This window comes from Dunckerocampus dactyliophorus, chromosome 14 (assembly GCF_027744805.1).
Source record: "Dunckerocampus dactyliophorus isolate RoL2022-P2 chromosome 14, RoL_Ddac_1.1, whole genome shotgun sequence".
Lineage (NCBI taxonomy): Eukaryota > Metazoa > Chordata > Actinopteri > Syngnathiformes > Syngnathidae > Dunckerocampus > Dunckerocampus dactyliophorus.
In genome coordinates, this window is record NC_072832.1 from 9,288,862 (window position 1) to 9,308,339 (window position 19,478).

At 40.1% G+C, this 19,478-nt stretch overlaps 1 protein-coding gene across 4 annotated transcripts in view; it reads left to right on the top strand.

The window, feature by feature from the left end:
- wdr11 (WD repeat domain 11) overlaps positions 1-19,478 on the top strand; it is an 85,772-nt gene that overhangs the window by 23,446 nt on the left and 42,848 nt on the right. For all 4 annotated transcript variants that reach the window (XM_054798463.1, XM_054798464.1, XM_054798462.1 and 1 more), the window contains 10 exons: positions 6,968-7,052; positions 8,852-8,958; positions 12,423-12,498; positions 13,514-13,622; positions 14,163-14,284; positions 14,463-14,610; positions 16,409-16,515; positions 17,848-17,962; positions 18,921-19,092; positions 19,234-19,342. In XM_054798463.1, coding sequence (XP_054654438.1) covers positions 6,968-7,052; positions 8,852-8,958; positions 12,423-12,498; positions 13,514-13,622; positions 14,163-14,284; positions 14,463-14,610; positions 16,409-16,515; positions 17,848-17,962; positions 18,921-19,092; positions 19,234-19,342 — 1,150 coding nt within the window. The remainder of the gene's footprint in view (positions 1-6,967; positions 7,053-8,851; positions 8,959-12,422; positions 12,499-13,513; positions 13,623-14,162; positions 14,285-14,462; positions 14,611-16,408; positions 16,516-17,847; positions 17,963-18,920; positions 19,093-19,233; positions 19,343-19,478) is intronic.

Consider the following 19,478-nt stretch of genomic DNA (forward strand, 5'->3'; position numbering starts at 1 on the left):
CACCAATTAACAACTACTGTGAGCGTAGCAACATGACCACACTCACTAATTATAGTGTGTTGATGTTTGCAGCAGTTGTTTCGTAACGATTGGTCTGACTGTGTCATTATAGTTTCGACACAGTGATTGGTTGATAGGAACAGAGGATTGGATCAGTTGCAAATTGGGTGTCTAGGGGGAAGACAAAAAACATTTGTCAATCAAAAGTATATTTAACTTTGACGTGGCATAAGTGTTTTTTTCAGGTGATCTAATCCATTTTTATTTTAAAAAAATATTACATACATAAGGAAACATTAAATACACATGGATATATATCTTGTATCCATCCGTCTTTGATAAACGGAAATAACTTTCAACTTTTCTTAAGAGCCGGGTGCAAGGCATTATCTTCCAATAGTCCCTAGATGTCATACTGTAGAAACTTGGTATCACTTCATAATAATGCTCGAAAAAACGAATGCCCTGTTAAGTGAAAACCATTTCAGGAGAAATGAAGCTCAATGAGAGAACACCAAGGGTTTGCAGCGCTATAAAAAAAAAAATATATATATATATATATATATATATATATATATATATATATATATATATATATACTGTATATATATACTGTATATATATATATATATAAAAGACATATTTATAGAATTATTTCACCCTTTTTTGTTAAGTACATAATTCGACATGTGTTCATTCATAGTTTTGAGAATCTACAATGTAAATAGTCAGGAAAATAAAAAAAAAAGTGTGTCCAAACTTTTATATACGTACAGTATATATATTGTAGAAAGTAAAAAGTGATACATATTTAAAGCTTTGTCTATAAATACAAACCTTTGTGTTATTGGTTGTTGGCGTCAACATATCAGCCTTTTCTCATTGTGCCTTTTGCTCTATTTTTACCATGTTTGCTGGTATTTAAATTTTATTTTGTTTCTGCAGTGTTGCAATGCAAATGAGCCATGGGCCGTCAGGGTCGGGCTTGTGGCGTCGGCTCTATGAGCAAACTACAACTCGGCTTGTTGGCTTAGTGTCGCAGGCGAGTGGTGGTGGTTGAGGAGAGAGAGACTGGTCAATGCGTTACAACAGTCAGCCCTAACGAGCCGCAGCCTGGAAGTTTTTTTTGGAGGTGCACGTCTATGGAGTTATATTTGTGCCTTAATTTTGATATAGCCAAGGCGGATTTTGAACCATATTAGCATGCAATAATTATTGTTGTGTGCTTAGGTACATCGCTGAGCTCTGTCACTCTCTTTCGCTTGTCGCTGAAGGCTTGTCGTTGCAGGGCAAGGCGAGCCGGTGTGCGTGCGTGGGTACCTCCGGCCAGGTTTTGGGGACTGGGATCCTGGATGGAGCTTGCGTGTTGCATGCCTGGAGGGTGGTGAGGCGTACGGGCGTGTTCAGTGGTCAAAATGCGTGCCTCTTGGTCACTCTCCAGAAGGGGAGGATGTTGATGTTGATTGATTGATAAATTGATTTTATAATATTTTCACGATCGACCGGCGAAGTCCCAAAGATTGACTAGTAGCTTGCAATCAACGGGTTGGTGACCCCTGCCGTAGAGGGTGTAATTCTGCGTGTGTACATATTCAATCTGCAATATGTGACCTCTAGAATCTTGCCTCGTTTGTGCTGTAGTTTGCTCTTGTATCTCATCTCCTGCTTTAAGGCGCGTAAAATAACATAACATTTTTGCTCTCGAGAATATTGTCAAATTCTGAAACTGGTTTTACATTGGAGATGCCATCCTCCTCATTCGACAGCCAGACTGGCCCTGTTTCTGATTTTGAATCCGGGTTTTCAGGGCCGGTATAATTTCGATTTATCTGTGACTTTATTGCCAGGCAACCGCTTTGAACTCCAGCAGTTAGCCTGTTAGCTTGGCTTGCTAGCTATCAGCACTTATAACTACTATATTTCAAGGAATCTGTACCTCTCAGGAAAGCACCAAAATAGTTCCAACTCTAGTATCGACAGCAGAGCTCTTGCAGTGTAAGTCCTTTCCAGTCAACAACAAGAACACAAAAATGGCTCGGAAAAACAACAACTTGCCAAAACTCTCAGTTAGGAGCCTAAATTCTTGCCTTAAAGTTCACAGTCAGGATATAAAATAAAGTTGGCGTAACAGCCTTACCCGCTTTAAATGATATTCAGTGATGATCCAATGATGTTGGTTGTTGTCACGTAATATGTAAGAAGCTGCTGACACAAGTTGCACGTGACTTTCTGCAGTCATCTTTAACTTTGGATGATTTTTTTTTTTTAGTAGCCATTATGAGCAAGTAAGTCCATCGATGTTGACAACCTTCCTAGCGTTCAAAGCTAGTGCTCACCTCAGCTCTTTTGGATTGTGCCACTGAAGCGGGTGATTTTATTAATGCGTGGTAATTGTAGATCTTCTGTTAAACACACACGTCATTGTCAGTTCTTTATTAGGACAGACACAGGCTGTTTTTTGTATCAAAATAGGCGATTATTAACTAAAATAAAGACATTCTTTGAAAAAATGTATGCTCGGCAGCCGCTGTGGCCACTCTCCAATATATTCAGAATGGTACAATTTTGATCACATGACATTTTTAATATGATTCGACTGCGAGATTGATCAGAATCAGACTCCTCCGAATTGAACTGTCGAAGAATCGACTATTCCAAGACACCCCTAATTTGGAATGATTTGTTCCAGTCGACTGTTGCCATTGTAAAACCTTTAATCTGTATTAACGGTTTTCGGTATTATTTGGACATTGACGGTCTTGCACGTATAGGCAGAAATTAACAATTTATTAATAATTAGCACAAAGAGATGAGAATTACAGTAAATCAAACTGCAGTCACAGAAGAGCCACATCAAAGTAATTTGTTGCTAAAAAGGAAAATACAATACTTTGTATACCTGTACACAAAGCAAGGCCAGCATCAAGACTGGTGCTGGTATTACATAAGAAGCATCAACACAATCTCTTAAGTCACTTTTTCCTGTATAATACTGCAATATAAGACGACCCCTCTTTTTGAAGGCACATTTTTGGACAAAGTCATTTTGCAAAGTCATTTTGCACTACCTGTTGGTTTGCATGTTTAAAGCGCGAGGCCCTGAAGATAAGACGGCTGGTCTTTTTTGACCGTTTTCTGGTCAGTACGCTATTATTCCTATGATTTAAAGAATACATGGTTGCAGCAAAGCTTTCCCAGACTCCATCAAAACTACAACTGCAAATGATCACTTGAGGTAGAACATTCACAGGATTTTTTTTTTTTTGGTGATGAGCATCACAGTTTCCTCCATTGGATGCTCCTTAAATTCCCATCAGAAGTGAAGTAAGAATGTGTTAGAAAATTGAAAGCATGAGAGCTGTGTGTGTAATTTGTTGTCTTTCTGATTGTTCCAAGTGCATGTGTATGTGAATGCACTGCAGATGCAACTACTGTTGCCTCCCCAGCACATTAAACCCTCAGCTTTGTTGTCAAGCTGAAAAATAGGCTACGTTCAGTTCCCTGACATAGAACCTGTTAAATGAATCTTACCTCAGAGATACCTTGCCTTCCTTAGACCCCCAGAGAAGGGAATGAATAATGACACCTTCAACCTTGGCATGGTACAACTGCTTCTAGCGATCTCTGATATGCGTACCATATCTAATGTGTGATGGCTGAACCTTGATGCCAAAGTTCACTCCGCATTGTCATTTTGTCTGTGTAGATACTCAGTCATTCTGGTCATGGTAATCCGTAAAGGTTGAATCGAGGCAACTGGACTCTTTTTGTTTGTTGAAGACCCTTCACTTTTCATTCAAAAGATTTTTTCAGTTCTGAAATGTAGGTGTAGTTTCCCTCTTTATGTCCTTGGTGGGTGTGTCTCGTGGAGAACTCAGCAATGTTTATGCAGTGCAATGTAGTGAGGAGTGCAATGACTGCCACACTGGAGAGACCAAACAACTCATAGACAAACACATTTGCATTTCAAAAAGAAGGGGCATTCCTTTGATAACAATGATGTCCAAATTTTGGATAGGGAGGACTGCTGGTTTGAAAAGAGTTTGTGTGAAAGAAGCCATGGCAAAGCCATGTCAAACTAGAAAGGCCCCTCCTAAACAGTGAAGGAGGTTTGCGGCATCACCTACAGTATCGTCTACTTGTAACAATGTTATAACATCTCTCCCCCAAAGATTGTCTCATTCATGGGAAGAGTGGCCCCTAATGAGTCGTTTTGCGGGCCAGTCGTTCACCAGTCAGCCACACTAACAACAGCATCAACCCTATTGTGACCACTCCCAGGAGATACACCCACCAGGGACATAAATAGGCAAACTCCACACCTAAATTTTGCAGCATTTTGGACAAAAAAAAGAAGCCTTGGACAAAAGGTGAAACATTTTCAACAATCAAGAAGAGTCCAGTTGCCTCGATTCAACCTTTGGAGATCATTTACACCACTTACCTACATAACACAAAGACGTACTGTTCGTCATTCGTCTCTCAAAAGGGGGGGAAAAAAAATCACATAAATTGTATTTTGATAAGTGGGTGTTACACCTTCCGGATGGTCTGACTTGGCACAGCTGTTTGCCTATATCCTTATAAATCTCAAATGTAAGGGTCCCAATTGCGTTTCTACACACACAGGCGTAAAGTTCATCTTTTAAGCTTTTAATATTGAAATATTCCACATCTCATGAACTGGCTAGTGAATAGTAAACTTTAGTAATTGGAGTTTGTTTTCAGTGTAAAATTTAGACTTTCACCTCCTTGCTAATGATATTCATTCACAGTAGTTTGGTATTGTCACTTTAGTACTTTACTAATGGAGATTATATTTGAATACCCAATTTAGTTGAAATAATTTGGTAATTTGTGTACAATTGATTGGTGATTGGTGGTCTAGTGGTTAGCACGTTGGCCAACACAGTAACAGCCTGGAGATCGGGAAGACCTGGGTTCAATTCTCCCTTGGGCATTTCTGTGTGGAGTTTGCATGTTCTCCCCGTGTGCGCGTGGGTTTTCTCCGGGTACTCCGGCTTCCTCCCACATTCCAAAAACATGCAGGTGAGGTTAATTGGCGACTCTAAATTGTCCATAGGTATGAATGTGAGTGTGAATGGTTGTTTGTCTATATGTGCCCTGCGATTGGCTGGCGACCAGTCCAGGGTGTACCCCGCCTCTCGCCCGAAGTCAGCTGGGATAGGCTCCAGCATGCCCCCGCGACCCTAATGAGGAAGAAGCGATATAGAAAATGGATGGATGGATGATTGGTGATTCATTATGTTTATGTTGCGAAGCAACATCCGAAACAAAACCTACTTTTCATAAGTCATGAAAATGAAGTTATTTGCTTTCACATTGTTAAATTTTAGAATGGTCCTCAATTGAGTAATTATTTTAATTGCAGTGCCTCTCAGCCTCCTTTCCATAGCCATTATTTTATCCTTTTTTGTATCCTGCTTGTGTTCCATTAATCCTTAAAAGCTTTTGAAATGAAGGGTAAAAGCATACAATTACAATGCACTATGACTTTAATGATGAATGTTTAGACCTTAAACATGGCATTTACATTTTGCCAATCTAAATGACACTCAGTAGTGCACAGAGCATCCATGCGCCTGAATTTGGTTATTAGCTTTAATGCAGTTGCATGGCGTCAGCGTGATTTGCACTGCTGCCGAATAGCAAGAAGACCACCGGTTTGATTCCAGCTCAGTCCGCTCTTAACACCTGACTGACTGACAGACCTTTCTGTGTGTAATCCAGTAAAGGTCTGGGTGACAAAGTTTCATGTGGCACCCCTGCAGTGACAGGCATCAAGGAGATCCCAGGTTCCCAAAGTGGTGTACGCAGATTGCCATGGAGGCACATCAATAAAAAATTAAAAACTGCTTGACTACATTAGCGCCACACACTGAGATTTACATAGTGTGTTCGAACGCCTCATGTGAACAGCCACAGCAGGTCGTACAATGCGGAAGAAAGGTGACAGCATGAAGTTGTTTAGTGTTCTGTGTACTGTAGATGAGCAAATAAATAAGTTTGATGATGATGTTGTGCATTAAAAGTGTTTAGTCTTTATACTGCGTGCTACAGAGAGCCGGTCTTTTTACGTGGTGGTATGACAAATGAGTGTGTTTTTTGAGCTGTATGAGCCTGTCATGTTTGGTGACTGGATGCGCTGACTATGTTAGAAAGCTCCCAATTTTGCACATGTACGTAAATTTATGCTTTCACTAATAATGTGTTTCCTTCGGGTGCTGCAGCCCTTGAACACACCATGTGTGACGCAGATCGAGACTTATGCGTATGACTCTCTCCGACGCTGCACAGACGTGTATTTTCTATTCTTTCTTTCATCTCGTCTTTCTTCACAAATGTTAATGCTTTGCAAAAATGCACACAGCTGACGTTTGGTAATGTTAGCTATGTGCTGCTGTTCATTTTTGCTTGGTGCATAATCTCGTGCTATATGTACTTGTATGTCCATTTGGCTCAGTAATAAGCCTTACATTGAATTAATTTCCTTTGTTTTCATAATTATTTACACGTTTGCGTGTAACATCAGTTGCATTGCACTGATTATTTCCATGTTGTTGCAGACCAAAGCACAGCAAAAGAGCATAAAGATCACAGTCCACCACATCTTACCACAGCTTCTGACCACTTGTTATAAATAAATTCACCAAACAGAAGACAAACCTGCCAGGCGATATCTTACACCTTAAAACCCTCTCCGTTTTAAATTAGTAGCTTTTATGTGCAGTTAAAAAATAACACACATTATATTTAATATAATGTCGTAATATATAAAATATTCAGTAATATGTCAAAGGTGTTTCATTGTGTGGTTTATGTATTTTAGATGTTTCACTGACATACTCTCTCCTTGCTGGAAGATAGATGTTGCTAAAATACTCTCATGGCCTTGCATTTTAGTTTGTTCTAAATTAATATTGCACTTATTTTTGTCTCTTCTTAGGTACCAGTAATGGGTCTGTACTAGTCTATAACCTTACCAGTGGTCTTCTGCACAAAGAGCTCAGTGTCCACTCTTGTGAAGTCAGGTAAGATGCTTTGAGTGTTCATGTGACATTGGGTGAACATGCAATGATGCTTTGGTGTGTGACCTGGCCAATTTTTCAAGCATCTCCTGTGATGTTCCTGAAGCTCTTATTCCCATAAGTCTATGGCGCAAAAACATGGTCCTGCAAGTCATCCATTACAGATATTCTGAAATGCTATGACCTGTGACCACCAGATGATTTGATTGGAGAATGTGAATACCCTCATTTTACTTCTTGCTATGTGGCAAAAAACGAACTTGTCCAGAATATACTTTAAAAAACTAGACTACTCTAACATCAGCTATGTTAAAGTTATCACTATGGATTTCCACAGTCTTTGGTTGGGATCTTTGCATTTCTGTCTGGCAAGGTTGATATGCAGCGCCGTCTTGCTTTTGATTGGTTGGTGACAATGTGTCATTGTCAAGCTCAGTAATGCTCCAAAGTAATTTGAGGAAACTTTGTGTGTGGAAAATGCGACAGGGGAAAACTGTGCACCCAGGGTATTTTGGCACTTAAAATAGAGCACTGTCATTGGTAAGCTTAATTGGACTTGTGGATAGACAGACAGCAGGCGAGGAGAAGGGTAGAAACTGTCAGCAATGAAAAAGGCCTCTTGTGGACACAGACTTAAATACTTTTTATAGAAATCAGGACACAGCCACATTTTAGAGTTATTAATTTAAAAAAATGAATGATTAATAATGAAGAAACTGCATGTCTTTTATTCTGCCATGTTGATTCATTCAATCCCAAATGGATCCATTCAGATATTAAGGGAGAAAAATAATTTAACGCATCATCATGTCTGTATGGGTGAGATTTTTTGGTAGGTTTATTTTTAGTTACTCTTATCATTATGACAGCTGATGTTTGGCTGTTGCATTGCTGTCTCAGCGAAACATAACCCTGCATAGCAGCATGCATTTCTAATTGGCAAACCAACTTTTTCAATAGGATTACTTAAGGACTATTTTTATTCAGTAATACGTAATCACTAATGAATTCACTGGATTTGGAGCCGATTTGGCCCCATGCATTTTTCATTCACTCAGAGACAGGTTTTTTTTTCAATGAGAGATTTTTTTTTTTCCCCAAAATGGAAACTCAAGGAAATGTTTACTAGCTGTACATACAGTGGAAGGTCAAAAAAAAAATTCTATCCCCTGCTGTTTTTGCAAGTTTACCCACTAACTAGAATCATTCTTGCTGGTAGGTGGGGAATGAAATACTTATTTCAGTAATTCCAATGCAAATTCTTGTATAACTTTTTATTTAATGTTTTGTGTTAGTATACTGCTCCTGTCTGTTAAAATAAACCTACCATAAACTGATTGTCTGTTGATGTTTTAGTAATGAGGTAAATTTACAAAATCAGCAGGGGATCAAATAATGACTCCCCCCACTGTCTGTACACCCACACAGATATCCAGTTACTGTACTCTTAGCCATTTAATGTTCCACATTGATTTTGCGTGTGTCATTAAAGTTGCAATTTTGGAATGGGGTTTTCTCCCTCATGTGCAGTACTGCTGTCAGTTTGATGATGGGGGGGACATGAGGGCTTTATGCAGATGAGCCCAGCAACCGATGCCCCAACACAGCCAAGAAGGCCATTCTGCTTAGCATCTCATTTACATTTCCTTGGGAAAATTGACTAATTAATCATGTGGGTCTTTACCATCTCATTATGGTGCAGTTTCTGCTCCCCGAGTCTTCGAAAAAATTATTAATATTGCACTGCTGGCTGCTTGGATTTACAGTGCAATTTTAACAATGTGTGCGTATTCTTTCCACAGGGGTATTGAGTGGGTGAGTCTCACCAGTTTCCTTTCTTTTGCCACATCTTCTCCCAACAACATGGGCTTGGTTCGAAACGAGCTGCAGCATGTCGATCTACCCACTGGTGAGAGACACACACACAAACGAGACGAAGTTTAGGCATGTGTAAAAATTTTAGGGCAGGGGTGGGCAAACTACGTCCGGGGGGCCACATGCGGCCCGCCAAGCATTTGAATCCGGCCCGCCAGTTGCTTTCAAAGTAATTAAACCTTTAACATACCAGCTGGCAACGTGACTCGCTAGTAGTCAGAGTCAATCTGAGACAACCTTTCGATGGGTTAAGTAGCTTTTCACATGCAGCGATCCAGACAACTCTCCTTACCCCCTCTGGCCTGAGCTTACGCTGAGCATTCATGCTTCGACCTGTTTGCTTGTCCCATCACTTCTACACTGCTGTATTACTGCAATATTATATACTGTAGTTTTATTTTGAGCCATTCTGATTACCGTAATGTCCGGTGTATACGCCGCTACTTTTTTCTAAAACTTTGAACCCTGCAGCTTATACAGCGGTGCGGCAGTTTTATGACCATGTTCTAATTTCCTATACTCCAGAACTACTACTAATCGTGTAAATACTGTGCCGCTCGCCAGTCACTGAGGAAACGGTTGCTCTTTTTTGGCAGCAGCCAATCACGAGCTATAAGCTACCTTTTGAGTGTTAAGTTGAGGGGGGTGATTTTAGCCTTCTATCTAAGATGTCACCGGGAGTCAGACTGTTATATTCAAGAGATTCAAGATTCAAGAGAGTTTTATTGTCATGTGCATAGTACAACAGCAGTTATACCATGCAATGAAAATCTTATTCTGTTCATTCTCCCAAGAAAAGAAAGAAAACAAATGAAAGAATAAGAACATAAGAAACATAAACACATAAACATATATACCAATAAATTAAGCAACAACAACAGAAGAGACATTAATACAAGTAAATAATACAAATAAATAAATAAATAAATAAAGTGCTATGAGTGTGTGCGTGTGTTGCGTGCGGCGTGTGCGAGTGCTTCGTTGAGGAGCCTGATGGCCTGTGGGTAAAAGCTGTTTGCCAGCCTTGTGGTCCTGGACTTCAAACTCCTGTAGCGTCTGCCTGACGGTAGGAGTGTGAATAATGAGTGTTGTGGATGTGTGCTGTCCTTGATGAGGTTGTGTGTTCTGCGTAGGACTCTAGATTTATAAATGTCTTGCAGTGAGGGGAGGGCTGCCCCAACAATGTTCTGTGAGGTCTTGATCACCCGCTGGAGTGCCTTCCTATCACGTGTTGTACAGTTACCGTACCAAACAGTGTATTGAGTAATGACCTGCGGTTTCTGGTGAGTTGATAAGCTCAGTGTGACTTTTTTCATAGCTCATGATTGGCTCCTGTGAAATAAAGAGCTGCCTGGACCTCACGGACTTGTGCGTGCCACAATATGCCATTTTATGAAATGGACATGTGTGGCTTGTAGTCCGGTGCGGTTTACGTACAAATCTGTTTTTCTCTCTAAATCTAGTGAGTGCGGCTTAAACACAGAAAATTACGGTATTTCTATTCTGTGAGGTGGCGACTATCATTAATTATTTGCGAGAGGAGCAATCACATTAATTAATGATAAGTCATTATTACGTATGCAAATGTTGCTGCGGGTGTGTGAGCGTGCCATGGAATTTGACTTTTGGATTATGTTGAGTCTTGTTTGTTTCTATTATTATATTTGTCAATCATTAAGAACTTACAAGCGATTAGCCAATCTGTGACGTGACTACGTTGCATGCATACATGTGCATGAAATCGTGCTGTGCCCTGGTCCACCCAATCGTTCCAAACATGTTGGAATGAATGGTATTATTGGCCTAGCATGAGTGCGCTTTAAACTGGGTTCAAAAATATGAGGTTACATTATCTCTCTATTCCCAATTAGTAGTTCCCTAAATGTACAACATTGTGTTATTTGATTCAGTTGGAATCAGTGTAGACATGCAAACATGCCATTAAAATGCCAAATATTTTTTGTTGTAATATGAGTCCGCTTGGTTTCTCGGTCCTACATAATGTGTATTTGTTGGGAGTCACGCTTCCGCAAGAATGGCCAAACTGCCTTGCACTGTCAACAAACCACCTTCCTAAATGGGCCTTTGTGGCCTTCTTTCATGAATTATGGTAAAAGAGCACAGGTTGGTAATAATCAATAGTAATCACTGCACCCGAATCAGAAGACTGTACATTTTAAGAGCTACTTTTGTCTATATCAACAAAGACAACAACGGCATGAGTTTTGCCTGACCATCCATTGTTGCAAAGCCATGACACTTGAAAAACAGGTAATTGAAAACATTGAGTGGAAAACAACAAACTAAAATAATTAAGGCGGCACAAGTAAAGCAGTTATTGTGTTGGGGCCTTTTTTCAGCATGGTGTCAGTGTACCGGTGTTGTCTTTGTCCTACCACACAGTCTTGCAGGAGGGGAATCAGGAAGCCTTTCACACATCTCAGCGTTAGATACCAGTGATTATTTTTGGCTCACCACCCAGCTTACACTGGGAAATCTCTGAATCTTGGGATCTGGAACCTCTCGTGAGTAAAGCAAGAAGTGCCCTTGTTGATCTTCTTGTAGATGTTGGCATCAAACAAAAAACCAGACCGCTGCGTCAATGTGTGCAATGAGCTTCTTAGCATTTCACCTCGCCAGATGGGCTGAGAGAATGTGGCCTCATCACGCTGTTCCAGCGGAGGCAATGGATGTAATTTTTCTCTAGATCTATAGATCAGCACATGACAATTGGCATAACGGGAAATAGGAAGTAGTAATAGAATGTGACATGGGCTAGTCACTTGGGTTCACAGTGATAACTGATTGACTAATTGGGAAACCGCTCTAATGGAGCCCTTCAGTGCAACTTTTAAAACACAATGCTGGCTACCAGGGTTTCTAATGACATTTCAATGAATTGTTCATTTCCCAATTAAGATGAATTATTTTAAATGGAACAATGTACTGTAATGTTATTTCAGAATTGGTATAGGGCACATGTTGAATACAGGAAGTGAACAAATGTATTAGCAATTGATGTGAAATGGAGAGGATTAAATAAGCCTTGCTTCTTCCTACTCCTGTTTGGACATGTGGAATTGTGAATTGTAGCGTGTAAAGTATTCCAATGTAACCTATATGCATGTTGAAAATAAACCATAAGCTATAGCATCAAAGGAATATAATCTCAAAGCCTGGGCTACAAATTCACCATATCATATCAACACGTCTTTTAGCAAACTGTGTGAAATAGTACAACCGAAGGGAATTATTATTTTGATACTTCGCCGACCCGCTGTGCATGATTTCTCTTCCAATGGGTGCAATTTTAAGAAATGGAAGGATTCGAGCAGGAGGTAAGAGGAAGTTGTCGGTCGTTTTCTCCCCCCAAAAATAAGTTAATAACCTCTGCCGCTGGGAGTAAAGTGAAACGGGATGAATCAGTTGTGCATTGATAAGTTATCATCATACCTTTCTAACTTTGTGTCTTTCTATATATGTGTTTGTGAATTCTAGGCCGGTGTTTTGCATTCAGAGGTGAACGGGGAAATGATGAGCCACCCATTGAGATGATTAAAGTGTCTCATCTCAAGTGAGTTTCTTGTTTTCCCTATTACATAACAAAAAAAACACATAATGCTCCATTCGCTCTACTTGCTTAGGGCCATCTCTACCAGTGCTCCTACATATTTTAAGAGTTAACACCAACAAAACTCCTCTAAATTGAATTCACAATTAACAGAGTTAATTGTAATCTGTGTTGTTTTAGCATCACCAAATCTGTCGCACACTATACAGTGTTGCCATTCATTGCCTTTGATTTTCTGACGGCACCTCTTTCCTGTTTGTGCACTCAGCTGGTATTTAATGTGATCGATTGTGAATTAGGTTAACATACCAACCTACTGAGCATTGTAGTATTATAAAGTCCTTGCATAGGCTCCTGGATGAAATAAAGTTTGACACCCAAGCCAATGCTTCTACTTCCCTGTATGATCATAAGTCACAATCACATAACCATGAGTCTTATTGCTACTCATTTTTTTCATTTATTTATCTTTTAAATTTCAATTGTGGGTGAAATCCTGTCTATGATAGCAGGTTAGAATGGGGCTTTGGCCACTTCAATGGTCACATTAATAACCAGGCAATGATGCTTAACCTAACGTAACCTAACTTGCATAATTTTGCTCAGTGGGTGGAAGAAGTCACATCAGGTGCAAGGATCCATGGAAACTACAGTATTTACGAACTAATAAAAAATAACCCACAAAATTAATAGAGCATCTTTCTACAAATCAACTAAAACCTTGCCAGTGCCATGAACAATATTTAAAGTTAAAAGGGTCAACACTCATGAAAATGTAATTTGTGACATTACATAACAGAAGCAGAGTAACAAGTTAAGTACAAAAGGTTATACTATGGCATTTGCACAAAACTGCATCTGTGCACATGTATATTTACACTTAAACTCCCATAGGAAAAAAAAAAGGTTTGGCGGTTGTAGTAAGGATAAAATTCAGTTGGCTGGTGTCATTCACTGAAGGAGCTTGTTACTTGTAGGATTCAGGACTAACTATTTTAACTTTATTGTTCATCCTCAGGCAGTACCTGGTAGTGGTGTTTAGAGACAAGCCCCTTGAGCTGTGGGACATCAGGACGGGGACACTTCTTCGAGAGATGGCTAAGAACTTTCCTACGGTTACGGCTCTGGTAATAAGAAATGCAGTAACCAATTAAAGTGTTTTTCAAACCGTCAGGTCTTGTGCACTGTATGGAGAACAATATTGGGGAAGCTTGTCACATCATCACTGGCAAAAATGAATATATGAATATGCTACCATCATTCATTTGAATGAAATCATTCAGCAAGGGACAGTTGCATCTTTAGGCGTGCTATGATAATAAAATAAAAGTTATGCAGGCCAAACTTTACAGTGGGGCTGTAAAATCCTTGACAGAGCAAATAAAACCACCAGTAGCCTTAATAATACACGCTGACCTTCCTTAGTGTCATATTGGTGTCTCATTTCCATATTGATTACAAGCCCGAGATCCAAGACCACTCCCACAGTGCCTCCAGCAGTTACTCCTGAAAGATTGAGGTGTACTTGTGTGCTTTACGTCCCTTTAAATGTAAAGAGCAACTGTGCAATGAAAACACATCTATTTCCTCCGGTTTCTGTCAGCAATGGTTTGTCTTGATATGCATGCATGTGTGTTCCTTTAACCTCACATTTTATGTGTGAAAAGGAATGGTCCCCATCGCACAACTTAAAAAGCTTGAAGAAGAAGCAGATGGCAGCGAGGGAGGCCATGGCTCGGCAGACTGTTTCAGACGCTGAGCAAAATAGTGTTGAATCCTCAGTTATCAGGTCAGCACTAGAAAGCATCTGAATTTTGCTTTTACTTTTTAAAATACTCAATTTGGTCTGTTATTTATATTATGTTTACTGTATTATATTGTGCATTGTGTGTGTGTGTGTTGTACTCTTAAATTACCTGCTCTAGATACATTACATATTTGAGGGAATTTCAACTTTCTTTCTCCAGTCTGCTGCAGGATGCAGAGAGCAAGTCGGAGACCAGTCAGGCCATATCAGCCAGGGAGCATTTTGTGTTCACCGACACAGACGGGCAGGTCTACCATATCACCGTAGAGGGCAACACTGTTAAAGATGGTGCCCGAATCCCTCCTGATGTGAGTCCAGATTATTTTGCTTTTTGTTTACGTTTGTTTGAACTGTACATTTTGGCTCTTCTTTACATAAAGGCATTCTACACCTCATAACTATAATTATTAGACATATCCATAAGTTGTAATAAGTGGCTGTCTAAGTAGTTATTACAGGACACTGGTGCATAATATTTTTGTTTAATGAGTTTTGCGTAACGAGTGGATCAGAATTTAAACCGCAGTGTACATGAAGCTACCTACAACTGTGAATGGACAATGTAATTGGTAGATCAAATTTCAAGAGAAGGGATTTAAAGCCCTGTATAGCCTTGTGTGACAGTTTGGGGCAATGAGCTGGCAACAAGCCAAACTAAACGCTACTCCATATTAACTTTTCTGTCAACGTCTGCTCTTGAAAATAACTTAAAAAAAAAAAAGAAAATAACTTCAAGTTTAGGCACCAAAACACTTTCTCGGGTAAGGTGAGGTAATAGTATTGCTCATTCAAGCATTAACTTTACTTCTCAGTCGTTCAAGTCACATAGTGGAAGAACTGTAGATTTTGCTTTGATTTCTTGCCCCCATGTGTAATAAGTTTAGCCAACTTAATACCTGTATAACGCAATTTGTAGAGGGGGTGGTGCCTGAGCCATGCGCCAAAGAAGAAACCTGAGATGATCAAAGATATGTTACACTGATTTTTTGCCATTAAAACCATTTATAGTTTGCACAGGAGTCAATTGGGTCAGTTATCCACCACATCCTCCTGCAGTTTTGCCTATATTTACAGGCAGTCCCAATATGATGTGTTTATGAGCGAAGGCAAACAGGTAGCGCCAAATCTATTTTTGGAGGCGGGGTACACCCTGGACTGGCCACCACCCAATCACAAGGCACATATGGACAAACAACCATTCACACTCTCATTCATACCTATGGATAATATGTCATTGAGATTTTACATAAACTGCAATTGGCTGGCGACCAGTCCAGGGTGTACCCCGCCTCTCGCCCAAAGTCAAGGTGGGATAGGCTCCAGCATACCCGCAACCCTCGTGAGGATAAGCGGCATAGAAGATGGATGGATTGAATTTGCATAAATGTTATGGCATAATTGCACTGCCAACCAAGCATGCATTCCTGATAATATAAATTGGTTTTAGACTGTATTTTTACTTGTTTTATCTGTTGGTGGTAGGAATAGAGTAAAAAAATTAAAACTATCTTAACCATGAATTTGCTTGGAGAGTAAAACAGTACAGTGATAATAGACAGTTTGCTTTTAATAAAGAAAGCCTTCCTATACACTAGATAATTGAAGATCAGCAGATGCTTTTCAAATCTCTCTGTTTCTAAGTAGCACACTAGATTTTTAAGCAATGTATTTTTTCCCACTTTACCTGCATGATTTCACACTACAGTTATAGACACCAGAGGGTTACCTGGGGATTTAAAGTCCTTCAGAACCTCTTCATGACTGATGCAGATTCATTTCACAAACATTTGCATACCCCAAAGGTTTTGCAGCCTTCATATCTATGTCAGCAGACAGCAGGCAGCAACTCTCCTAAAAGGTTTTATCCTGTCAGCCACACCATACACACTGACACGCAGCAACTTCACATTGGCACACGTCTGGCGACATGATCTAACTTTAACTCGTCTATGCTTGTTTACCTCCTAGCTGTCATAAATATTTATAAACTCTTGTCCAGTTATCTTTTGCATTGCTACATTAAATGTCATGGATGGTTTTATGTTACACAATGCTGGGAAATGTGGAATTGTAATTAATTTTTCCTGCTTATTACATATGTTGCAGGGCAGTATGGGGAGTATAGCCTGCATTGCCTGGAAAGGTGACACCCTGGTGCTTGGCGATGTAGATGGAAATCTCAACTTCTGGGACCTTAAAGCACGTTTGTCTAGGTGATTGCATTAAAGATTCACCCTTGTTATTGTATGGTACTTCACTGCACCCCATTCTCAAGATGATTTTACACTAGAATTTTATATTAGGGGTGTCTCTATACAAGTTTTTAATTCCTGATATGGTAGCATGTTGGCCACACAGTCAGGAGATCTGGTTCCAATCTCTGTTGGGCATCTCTGTGTGGAGTTTGCTTGTTCTCCCCGTTTCTCCGGGTACTCCGGTTTCCTCCCACATGTGCATGTTAGGTTAGTTGGCGACTCTAGATCCATGGGTCCATGTCTATACAGTATGTGTCCTGCGATTGGCTGGTGTGTGACGCCTCCCGCCCAGAGTCAGCTGGGATAGGCTCCAGCATACTCTCGCGGCCCTAATGAGGAGTACACGACATAGGAAATAGATGGATGGATACCGATATTGCAGCCCTGAGTTGGCAATTCGATATCGGCACAAATCATACATACATTTGTTTTGATGTGTGAAATGTTACAAAACGTTTGATCAAGTGATATTACTCAAATAGAGAACAAAAGCCAGCAACAGTAGGTATGACAAAAACTGACCCATTTACTTCTTTATGCATCTGCTATAGTTTATCAACAATGTAGTTGAGGGGTTAAACCCGAGATTACTCACCACCGACACCACTCACTCACCACTGTTATAGCCAATGATTTTTTGCCGTCCCTCACGCTTTGCAAATGTTTTGGGCAGTGGTGGATGTTTGAGGGAGTCATGGTCTTGCGAAAAACGTTTTTTGTCATGCAGCTTGTGTGTGATTATGTTGGTTGAATTAAACTTCCCTGATTGTGTGCCACCACGGGAAACTTGTGCATGACAAGTTTTGCACTCAGATGCAACATCTTTTTTTGGACTTAAACGAAAAATACTGCCATGCTAACGACATCACTCCTGCTACTTGCTGAACACGCTAGCACATGTTGTGATCACATGGGTTCTGCATGCTCATCCGCCGGTGCTGCTGGATAGACGTGCTGGCATGGTGTCTGGAATGAACTGCTTGTATTGAAGTGCCAATATCAGAGTTTTTAGATACAGGCCGATATAATCGCATGATTGGACAGATATTAATATTAGATTGGGACATCCCTATTTTATATCTGCATGCAAATGTATAATTTAGTAACATGAGCATTGTTTTTTTGACAGAATTGCTCGTGACAGTACAGTAATGTTTGCTGTTCAAAATGAATGTGACATAATAAGATAATACGATTTGTTCAGAAAAATGTAAACTGTTTCAGTTAATGTATTTCAGCTAATGTATTTTAGCCTGATGATGAATGTCCAAATGACATTGGTATTTTCAGGGGAATACCGACCCATCGCGGCTGGGTGAAGAAAATTCGCTTTGCACCAGGAAAAGGAAACCAGAAACTGCTAGTGATGTACACAGATGGAGCAGAGGTCTGGGACACTAAAGAGGTGGGTCTGCATGTGGCAGGAAAAAAAATAAGGCTGGAAATAGCTTATCATTATCAACCGATGTGTCAGTTGATGAGTTGTAAAACATTCTAAATTCAAAAAATGTTTGATTTGTCTTCTGTTATGTTTAAACAAAAGGAAAAAGATCTATATCTCTTGCAGAATAAATGTGCTGATGTCACTGTGGGTGGCATGGCTCCGGAGGTACAGATTTCACGTTCGATTCCAAAGCCCATTTACTACCAACTGAGATTTTCCTCTGGTGTTAAACAAATATTCTAACTCAATGCAACAGTCTTCTGTACAAAAACACACTGAAGGCTTAATAGCTTACACTGACAAATATAAGCACAAATATAGCAGCTTGGATGATCATTATTCCTTCAAGCAGATTCTGTCCTGTCTGTCTTTCCCATGCAGTCCTCTCTTGGCAATGTTGTCGTTTTGTCTTGTCAAAGAATAGTTCTGGCTGCTTGTAGGTTATCTTCGTCATCTCAGCTAAGGTCACAGGCTGGGCTTTATTTTATTTTATTTTGTATGTAGCTTTTCAGGGAGGAATGAGTGAGGCAAACTGATTTGGTGAATATAGACACAGGTTTGGTCTGTGGTGTATTTATCAATGCGGGCTGTAGAAAGATGCTTTATGGGAATGGAGAAAAGACGCAGTGCTCAGTCCCCAATCGTAAAAGGCAGACAGCAGATGTATCAAGTCACAGAGGGGAAACAAGTCACAGTCATAGAACAACGTAGGGAAGGAGGAGTAGGAGATATTTCCCCAAATGCTTCAGCACTCTGCTGACAGCCAGCTCACGCTCACTTCTGTACATCCCAATAAAAAAACGAGAGAGAGGCTTGCACCCCGTTGATTAGGCTATTTGATATCTGTCTGTTGTAGTCTACATATAATTGCAGATTTGAGGTTTGAGGTTTGATCTCCATTTGTTATAACCTCCCGTAGGTCCAAATGGTCAGCAGCATGCGAATTGGTCGCAATGTTAACTACCGGGTCCTCGACATTGACTGGTGTACTTCAGACAAAGTCGTGCTGGCTTCAGACGACGGCTGCATTCGCGTGTTGGAGATGGCCATGAAGTCTGCTAGCTATCGTATGGATGAACAAGATCTAACTGGTGAGGCCCTTATGGAAAATAAAATAGAATCAGATAAAGATTTTGAAATTCAAACTGATGGATGTGCTCTCAAGGTACTATTCTATTCTATTCTTCCTAAAAATAAAAAAAAAATGTCTGTTCTGTGTCCATTATGTACAGACTCAGTGTGGTGCCCTTACTTGCTGCTACCACGTGCTGCTCTTACTCTGAAGGCTTTCCTCCTGCTGCAGCCCTGGTCAGGAACCTTCACAATGGACATCACACAAGTGTAAGCACAACCACTCAATTATTTGTCAATAAGCATCCCCTCAAACATCATGTGTCTTGTAGGGCTGAAATTATCCCCCAAAATGTAACAATTCCAAATAGAAGTATAACATAAACATCCACAATGGCACGTGCTG